This window comes from Vicia villosa, linkage group LG5 (assembly GCF_029867415.1).
Source record: "Vicia villosa cultivar HV-30 ecotype Madison, WI linkage group LG5, Vvil1.0, whole genome shotgun sequence".
Lineage (NCBI taxonomy): Eukaryota > Viridiplantae > Streptophyta > Magnoliopsida > Fabales > Fabaceae > Vicia > Vicia villosa.
The window spans coordinates 87770871-87781767 of NC_081184.1; the positions used below are offsets into that span (position 1 = coordinate 87770871).

The 10897-nt window shown below is 34.6% G+C and overlaps 1 protein-coding gene across 1 annotated transcript; it reads right to left on the reverse strand.

Annotated features, from left to right (window-relative positions):
- Nucleotides 1-6818: 6818 nt before the first annotated feature.
- LOC131604965 (uncharacterized) lies at nt 6819-10129 on the reverse strand. The gene is made up of 4 exons (XM_058877374.1): nt 9072-10129; nt 8369-8964; nt 8171-8266; nt 6819-8068 (listed from the first exon to the last, which is right to left on the reverse strand). Exons 1-4 carry the CDS (start codon nt 10127-10129, stop codon nt 6819-6821), a joined length of 3000 nt encoding a protein of 999 aa, XP_058733357.1.
- Nucleotides 10130-10897: the final 768 nt, after the last annotated feature.

The window sequence follows — 10897 nt, forward strand, 5'->3', positions numbered from 1 at the left end:
TAAAATTGTTAAGTATTTTTAAAGCTTAACCCTTTTAAACTTGTTAAGTATTTTAAAGCTTAATCCTCTTTTAAAAACTTGTGAGTATTTTAAAGCTCACTCCCAAAAAGATTTTGGCCACTTTGGCCCTTTTTATTTTCTTTGTAAGAGGAACTACAGAAGCTCTGACTTCCCTATTGTTAAAGGGGTATGTAGGCCTAAGATGCGATGTCTTATCGAGCTCACTTTCAAAAAAACCTTCTTTTCCCATCCCCACACTCTTTTTTAAACAAGTTCACATATGATTTTCAAAACGCATGTACAAACAAAAACAATAACATTTTCATAGAGGTTCCCATTGAGTACCATGGATATGAGGGGTGCTTAAAACCTTCCTCTTGTATAATAAACCCCCTTACCCAAATCTCTGATAAGTTTATTAGTTTTGATTTTAAAAACTTATGTGGGTTTTATTCGCTCTTTCTCCCATTCCTTTAGGAAACAATAAAGCGTGGTGGTGACTCTATTTAAAACAAATGAGCTAAGTCTATTCAATGGCTTTAGTCTCACCAATTTCACCGCTACAGTTATGCATCTCGATAATACAATAACAAACCGATTTCTGTCTGCTCATGCTTGTCTGAAGAATTGGCTGGGAAATAGTAAGGGTGATTTGATTACGAGTTGGGATTTTGTGAACCAAATGATACTATACCACCATAATGAGATACAAACAAAATTTTTCTTATATCACGGTGTTGGAACACAGGTTCAATGACAACAACCTATATTCTCCTTTGGTTGGTAATATGTCTCGGGCGACTCTGAATTATATGTTCACGAAGCCAAACGAGCTTCTAATGCCGGTTCCGACAGCTCAAAGTGTGGTTGTACAATTGTAAAAACATATGGTCTCCCTTATGCTTGTGTCATATCTAAGAAGATGAAAGTTGATTGCCCGATACTTGTGGACGAGGTCTCTCTAGTCATTGGAAGAGACTCAGTTTTGAAGATGACGGTAAAATGAAAGACGATTAATCAAGTATTTCCATCTTGACTGAATGGGAAGCGATACAAGAAAGATTTTTGAAAGTTGATGACGCCACCAAACTCCACATCAAAGAGAAGTTGAGAAAGATTGCGTTCCCAGAGATCACAGACTTGAAACCACCATCTCAACTGGTAAAAACTAAAGGGCTACCTAAGAAAGTGAAACCGACACCGAGCGACAGTTCAAATATGAGGAGTCCTTCATATTTTGAACATGTTGTCAAAGTTTGTCCCGATTCACCTACTCCGAAATCTCAAAAAAAATTCTTTCAAATGTGCCCGTATTAGCAAACCACCTACTACACCGACTCCACCAAAATTACCATTCATCGATCACATGTAAGTTTTTATGCACAAGTACATTGAACGGATCATCAATAACGAGGGTGATGGTAAATACGGTTTACGAGCAGTTTCTGGTTTGCTCGGTAAAGGGGAAAAAGATTACCATAGTTTCTGACATACCCTGATCAAAGAGTTAAGGGGCAATAAATATTTATTCACACGGGTGTTCGGGATTAAAGAGAAAGTTGAAGATATATAACGCTTTTGTACCTTGCGTGAGTGGATTTGCACCAGAGGATAAAATGACGTGCTTCCCTAATATGGGTCATCTAATAGAAAATGTGTATGAGAGGGTGAGTATTAATCTTACAAGATACAGTTTCTCAGAGACTTTTTTCCCTCTGCGTACTGCTTCAACACCAAATCCCAATGATCGAATCATATGTGTTGGGTGGGTTTCAAATCCGCGGAATTTTGTTTAAGTGTATTTGAAACCGGGATGCCCTATACCACCTACATCACCGAAATGGGCGATTCGTTTCACGATCCCATCCGAGATCTGTCTTGACCAATTCATTGAAAGGATGCAAGGATACAACAAGATGAACTAAATTGAAATAGAAATAAATAGAGAAAACTCAAAAGGGGTGCCACCGGTGGATTTGGCCGACAACAATTTTTCAGCTCATTTAAGTTGTTAGGTATCATTTTATTATAAATATCATTTTGTTCATATATTATGTTGTGGAAATACTTTTACCAATTTTGAGGAGAAAGTTATGATCGAGCTAGATGCGACTATTTCAAGATCAGTCGATGATATTGTCATGATATTGCATCGTCCATGTGGACGTCGATTTGTAATGTTTGATTTATGTTAAAATCCTTAATGTATTTCCTATGTTTATTTTATGAATTGTATTTTGAGTTTGTGATATTGGTGTTATTTAATGATTTTTTCGAGTTTCTATGTAGCACAAAACTGAAATTACTTCTCTAGGTCAAAACCGGAAATTAAATTGTGGTTCCAAAATATAGTTTATCAAATTTTGATGCGCACCGGAAATATACTTCCGATTTTTATGGGCATTTAAGGAATTTTGCGTGGTGCGCTAGAAAACCATGAGGTGGAATAAGAAATCTCATGGATTAATTGGGTATATCCGATTCTCAACTTGTTAAACAGTGTATTATTATTAGGGACGGATTTAGCGATCGTTTTTTGAGTTTTTTCGTCGCTAATATGACAAAAAGGACTAAGATGTAATCTTTTGAAGAGTTAAGGGACCAATATGGAACTTTTTGAAGTTAAGGGACCAAAATGAACCCCGAGGTTAACTTACGGGACCAAAAATAGTATTTTGCCTAATATTAACTTAGGGAATTTTTTTACACCCCTTAATCTTCTTATGGGTCTTTGGAGAAATTCCCGTTTTAATCCCTAAATTCGGAGATGCATCTCCAAACGCACCATATTTCATTTTGTTAGGGGTTTATTCGGAGATGCATCTCCAAAATACTTTTTTCAAAAACAGGGGCGTTTCGGAGATGCATCTTTGAATAAATCCATTTTTTTAAGTTTTGGGATTTTTCGGAGATACATCTCTGAATTAGGGTATATACATTAAACCATGACAGAAACTCCTCATTTTATTTTGTTTCAAAACTCATACACTCATACACTCAAACACCCAAAACCCCAAAATCTCTACTTTCAAACCTCATTTCAATTGATTTTTACTAATTTCCACTCATTGTAACTCATTTCAACTCCTTATTTCAACATATTTCAACAACTCTCAAAGCTCCAAATTTGAGTAAGTTTCTCTGAATCCATTGTTCTACTTTGCATGTGCATAATAAGTAGTTTAGAACCATTTAAATTAAATTGGTTGAAGTATAACTTGTAAAATGTGGTTGTTTGTGTAAGTATAAGAGTGTGCCTAAGAGGGAGGGGTGAATTAGGACTTTGAATATTTATCCGGTTTTTGAATACTTGTTGTTCTTATTTTTCTGGTATGGTGCAAGAGTTTAGAAATGTGTTACTTTCTTTTTTGGTTATGATTTGTGAAAGCGGTAAATACGGAAAAGTAAAGAACACAATGATGTATCACTAGTGCAGAAACTACTTTTTACATCGGGTAAAAACTACTTTTTACATCGGGTCTGGACCCGATGTAAAGCCAGGCGATGTAACAAGTCTGAGACATTTCACATCGGGCCAAAGCCCGATGTGAAACATAAGCATACCACATCGGTTGAATTCAGATGTCTGATGTGAAAGATAATGCAATTTTTTATTAAACAAAAATATGCTCCATATTTTACATCGGGTATTCATTTTGCCCGATGTAATAGACGACCTTTTACATCGGTTTTTAAACAAGCCCGATGTGAAAAATCATGCCATTTTTTATGCGCCATATTTTACATCTGGGTGTGCATTTTACCCGATGTAATAGAGTACATTTTACATCGGTTTTTACTACGGCCCGATGTAATATCTTTTCTAATTTTTAGCATAATTTGATTGTTATTCCAATTTTCACTATTTTAACCTGTAATTTTTTTTACCTAATTTTCAATATAATACACAAATACCACAAAGACCAATGTAAGGTCGCTACTTTGCACATTTTTCCCACAACACACAGACCACATTTAATTGCACCAAATAGCTAAGATATATGCATATATATTCGTCAAACTATTCAAAAGTATTAATTTAGGATACACAAGTGTACAAAATGATAAGAAAAGTTTACACGCATTTTCTACTACAAAATAAAAACACTAAACATAAAGTTATCCTTTATATAACTCAAAGAAACATTTTGCCCAACGGAGTCACAAATCATACAAATCTTCTTGTGTTAATTCTGTAGGATCATCAAATACCTACAATACGTAAATGTATAATACAGAGTTATTCTTTGAAAATTATCATTAAGTTGCAAAACGCGAAGTAAATAACAAATTAAAGTTATTTTTTTACCTGCATCCAAGATCCAGTTATATTTGCAGAGACAATGTCCAACATATTTTTCATCACATAGTATCCACAATCATTAGCGTTATGTTGTTTCCTTGTCTACAAATGAAAAACATAATTATTGAATAATTATCATAAAATTAAATATAGAATATTACATTGGGTCTATGCCATGTAGCCTTTTTTCTATTGCCATAATTTGCAAATTGATGAACCTCAAAAGCACTAATTAAAAAAAAACCATTTAAAGCCACATAAAACATGAAATTACTTATCAATATCAATATAAAAGATAAAGTTTCTTTGAAAGATAAACTTACGTCGAAACAATTTTCTTCGTGTCTTTATCAATACCATGATGAAATGAACAAAAGACAACCACAATATTGTCTCTTGGACACATGACTATTAATTGCCAATGATCTCTGTACATGTGTATGGAAATACAAGAGTCACATAAAATATCTATGTTATATATCAAAATTAAAAAATAAGAAACAAAATTTCATAAAAACTTACCCATGATTAAGTGGTAGGAGGTGGCAAACTCTATCTTCCTTCATTAACTTATCTTGTATGTAATTTCTAACCTTTGTTGCAGAACTCGGGACATCATCATAATGTATACACATAGCAGGGTCCATAAATCCATACACTTCTGATGATGAATTATCAAATCATAAACGAAGAATATACCTAAATAATTTTAAAATAAACATTAGATTTGAAGTGATGAGATATATACATCCTATTCATAGATATTGAAAGTAATAAAAAAAAGAAAATGTACTTACGTGCACCAAACTTGCAGAATAGACACGTCAAGCCAATGAAAACCCACCAAAAGCTCTCTGATACACTTAGCTGATATGTAAAAATTAATGGCAGATTTACAATGACTTAATTCGATTTCCAAGTGTCTGTCAGCCATTTTCACAACCATGAGTAGCAATCTCTGAACATCGTCAACTTCCACACCTTTTGTGCTTGCTTTTGCAGCTGAACAACTTCCCTTTCCGCTTCCTTCGACAACTTCCATTTTTTCATTGCATTTATTATCATCTGTGCTTTGCGATAAACCCATAGACTTAAGTGTCTCCATAAAAGATTGGTGCATTGCCTTACGCTCTTCAGCCAACTTTTGATCAAAATCAGCTCTAAGTTGTTCAAGTTGTTGAGTTACATCTATATGTTGTCCTTGACGTGAAGACGACCTTCCAAAGTAAGTGCTTTGTTTATGGTGCTTTCCAACACCACGAACACGACCGCCTTTCTCAGATGTTCCAATGGCCGCTGTTAAGATATCGTTACGTCCATGTGGAACAAAGACACCTTTTTCAGCTTCTTCAACTAGAGAGTCCTACAAAATTCAAAAACCACAACTAATTTCAATAGTTTTTATCAATAACAAATATAATGATACTTGAAATAATTTCCAAAATTTACTGACAATTTTCTCTACAACAGTTTATGTAGACTTTGATGTGTATTCTCCCCCTTTCTTTTGTCGTGCTCTCTTCCATAACTCATGGCGTGACGGTGGAGATGGACTACCATTATCATCTAATGTAGAATCATCTCTCGATGATTTCTTTTCATTTTTAATTGTCTCCTCAAGCATGCGATACCCTCCACGAGATAATACATGAGGGTATACATTCTTAGCCACTTTTTCCCTACCCTTTCAACTTTTTTCCTATTAATTATAAAATCATAAAGTTATTATTAAACATAATAAAAAAAAATTTAAAAAAATCAAATATAACTCCTACTAACCTTAAATTCGGGGGTATCTCGAGACTTCAGAAACTCTTCCCATACTTCTTTGTTAATATATGGATACCTGACATTTGAAGGAGCGAGATCGTTTTTGGGATTATTAACATATTCGTCTGTGAGTTGTGTCTTAAAACCTCTCCATCTCTCTCCCGCATATTTAATCCATTCCTTCTTCAACGGATCCTTGATTTTACCATCCTTGTCTTTAACACACCAATCTGGAATAGTGAAATGAGCCTACACATGCAATATATGGCATATGTTGTTAGTATATACGTGATTATAAAATATAATAAAGTGTTGAATTTAAAATACCTGAACATCAACCCATATAGCGTCTTTTATCCCATTATCTATGTCTTTCCACTCATGTTTCAAAATACAACATCTCTGCCGAGAAAGAGATGCTATATAACTCTTAAAAGTTGCAGCATTTTTACCAACACCAGTATATTCATAGGCTCTTTGATCAAACTCAACCTGTAGCTTTTCACCCGATTGATGAACTTTGTCAATTTTTTTCATCATAGTTGGACCTCTAGCTCTTTTTTTATTAGGATTACCAGTTGAAGAGGACTTGTCGGTTGAATCAGCCATGTATCTGTTTAAACAAAATAAAAATAATTAGAAATCAAATTAAACACAAGATAAAAACAATTAGACATAAAATTAAGCACAAGATAAAAATGATGACACATAAAACTAGGCACAAAATAACTTATAAAACACCTTACTAGTTCTCCCATATCCCTTCTTCATGATCTATGCGAATAGCATGCACATCATCCTCTACATCTTCTTCAATGAAGGTAGGCACATTTGTTGAGAAAGGAGGAGTTTCTGAAATATCAAGATTCGCATCTTGATTTTCATCACTATCATGCACCTTTCCTTGTAGAACAACTGACCACCTTTTATTAGAAGGATCTGTGACATAAAAAACTTGTTTTGCTTGAGATGCCATGATGAAAGGTTCGTCCGCATAAGCTAACTTGCTAAGATCAACCAGTGTAACTCCAAATTCATCAATTCTTACACCACTATTGATATCAACCCATTTGTATTTAAATACAGGAACTTTAAACACAACATAATCAACTTCCCAAATCTCTTCAATCACCCCAAAGTAGGGCGTAGATGCCATAACCGGGTTTTTATCTTTAGCACTAGAGAAGTGCATGGACTCGGCCACAATCATAACCCCACTATTTTGCGTGGTACTACGGTCATCCTTTGCCTTTGTATAAAAGGAAGTTTTATTAATATCGTATCCACTCCAAGTTAATATGTTACATTTAGGCTCATAGGACAACCACTTAATTGTTTTTGAAGCACTATCATCACCAGCAATTTTTTCTTTAAACCACTCAGAGAAACTCTTATTATGCTCTTTTAACAACCCTCTTTCACTCATCTTGGGGTACTTTTTCTTTATGATGCTTTTGTGAGCAGATAAGTAAGGTTGAACTTCATCCGTGTTATTCAATATATACAAATGCGCTTGAACAACCACATCAATACTTAAGCTCTTGATCTTTAAACCTTGTGTACCCACACCCTCACATCTTCCATCATGACGAGACTTGGGAACCCCTACAGCATTCACTTCCGACAAATAATTAGAACAAAACTCAATTGCTTCTTCTGCGATGTACCTCTCAATAATCGATGCTTCCGGACGGTGTGGGTTCTTGGTATACCCTTTTAGGATCTTCATGTATCGCTCTATTGGATACATCCACCGTAAAAAAATTGGACCACATAATATAATCTCCCTTACTAGATGAACAATCAAGTGAACCATAATGTCAAAAAATGAAGGAGGAAAAAACATCTCTAATTGGCACAAGATAACTGCAGCCTCATTTTCCAAATCTTCTAACTTTAATGGATCAATGGCTTTGCAACAAATTGCATTGAAAAACAGGCACAACCTAGTTATAGTCTTCCTAACATTGTTAGGCAATATCCCACGAATAGCCACTGGTAGTAGTTGTTGCATTAAGACATGACAATCATGAGATTTTAAGCCAACTAATTTGAGATCTTTAACCGATACAAGCCTTTTGACATTTGATGAGTAACCATGCGGCACTTTGATACTTTCTAAACACTCACAAAAACTTGTTTTCTCTTTTTTCGACAAAGTGTAGCAGGCAGGAGGCAGATACGTCTTGTTACCTACATAATGTTATCATCAAGAATTTCAACAAGTAAAGTTATGAACATGCTATTTTAATATCAAAAGGTAAGGATAGCTTAATTTGAACAAATAGTTGGTACCTATATATTGTGGAGTTAGCTCTTCTCGTATACCCATCACGCCCAAATCTAGACGAGCATTAATACCATCCTTTTTCTTGCCTTGAATGTTGAGAAGTGTTCCGATTACACTATCACATACATTTTTCTCCACGTGCATCACATCAATACAATGTCTTACCTCAAGACTAGACCAATATGGAAGATCGAAGAAAACCGACCTCTTTTTCCATATATTTTTCACAACGGGCCGCTTTTGGTACTTTCCAAAGACAGCAGTAATGCCCTGTTGTCGTTGATAAACTTCCTCTCCAGTTAGGGGCTTTGGAGCAACACCATGCTCTTGTTCCCCATTGAAAGCTTTCCGCAATCTACGATATGGATGATAACGATTTAGAAATTTTCGATGCTCGAGATAAACAGTCTTCTTTCCTTTTTCAAGCTGATGGTAACATGTGTCTTTTTCACATATAGGACACGCTTTATGCCCTTTAACTTTATACCCAGACAAATTGCCATATGCCGGAAAATCGTTGATGGTGCAAAACAACATGGCACGCATATTGAACTGTTCACCAGAATGCGCATCGAAAACATCCACCCTTCCTCCCACAACACTTTTAAATCATCAATCAGTGGACTTAGATAAACATCTATGTCGTTTCCTGGTTGTTTTGGGTCCGAAATCATCATGGATAACATAATATATTTACGCTTCATGCACAGTCTAGGAGATAGGTTGTAAATCATCAGAAGAACAGGCCAAGAAGAATGTTTAGTATTTAGATTACCAAACGGATTCATTCCATCAGTAGCAAGTCCAAGTCTAAGGTTTCTCGACTCTTTGCCAAAATTTGGAAACAAATAATCAATTTTCTTCCATTGCAAAGAATCAGCTACATGGCGGATTTGTCCATCACATTTTCTTTCTTCTGCATGCCATCTAAGATTCTTTGCATCGTTTGCATTAGCGTATAATCTCTTGAACCTTGAAATTATTGGTAGGTACCATACCACTTTCGCAGGAGGACCCTTTTTGACCTCATCATCATCACTAGATTCACCATGTCTCTTTTTGTAGCGTGACGCCTTGCACTTCGGACAATGGTTATAGTTTACATACTCTTTTCTGTATAATATGCAATCATTAGGACATGCATGTATCTTTTCATACTCCAAACCCATCGGACACAGTATTTTCTTAGCCTCGTAATAATGAATTGGCAGTACGTTACCTTCTGGAAGCATTTGTGTCAACAATTCAAGTAATTCGGTAAAACCTTTGTCAGTCCACCCGTTAATTGCCTTCAGATTAAACAATTTTAACACGGCTGACAAACGTGTAAAATTTGTGCATCCCGGGTACAAAGGTGTATCCTTGTCAATGCATAAGCTATCATACGCTTGTGCCCTCTTAAACGAATCTTGTCCAATATCACGCATCATGTCTTCCAGACGATCATCCATTTCTACACTAACATTATCTCTTTGGGACACATTTGAATTTGCTACCGCTTCACCGTGCCATATCCATTGTGTATAACTTTGACAAATACCTTCACAAATTAGATGATCTGTGATTTCTTTCTTACTAAGCTTTGGTTCTCTATTTGCACAACGAACACATGGACAGAGAAAAAGCGTAGGGTGACTATCTTCAGCATTACTTTTAGGAGGAGGAAGATCTTTTTTAGCATTACCTTCAGCAAACTCTAGAAATTCCATCACTCCATGTTCGTACTCATCACTTAATCGATTAGCTCTCATCCAACTACGATCCATGCCTACAACGTAAACTTAAGAACAACTCAAACATTGGTGAAATTTGTATGAACTCATTTTGTAATATATATATATATATATATATATATATATATATATATATATATATATATATATATATATATATATATATATATATCAAATAATTGTTATAGCATATGTTATGAGGGACAACACCTTAGGCTCACTAAAGTATTCTTTTAATTAATACTTAGAATCAATTCTAAGTATAGTTTTTATATAATATCAAATAATTGTTATATCATATCTATAACTATATATATAAAGGGGATAGGGAATTTTGAGCTGGCCTATTTTTCTTCCTTAATTACCCTCAACTTCCATTTACACATGACTGGATTATTTTTTAAATACCATAACTACCATTTGAAGTATGTAAAATAACAAACAACTAAGTGAATATAATAAATAGTTTCGATGCATGTCTTGGTTTTAACTTTAAAACATAATAAGTGAATAATTGTTGTGTACATGATACATCCATGTTTCAGTAGAGAGACAACACATAAAAACATTAAAATAGCATGCCAATGAACTCATTCATCCCACTTTCTATCATTCTTTAAAAACCAATCTATTTTTGTGTCATAAGGATAAGGATGTTAATTATTTTTTATGATTGCTTTATTCAGGATTTAATGGGGGTGGTTTCAAATGAAAAGTATTAATGACAACCAGTTAACAAGGATTGTGAACAATGATTAATGATTGAAATTAGAAGTTTAGTTGGCAAGGAAGGTGAATAAT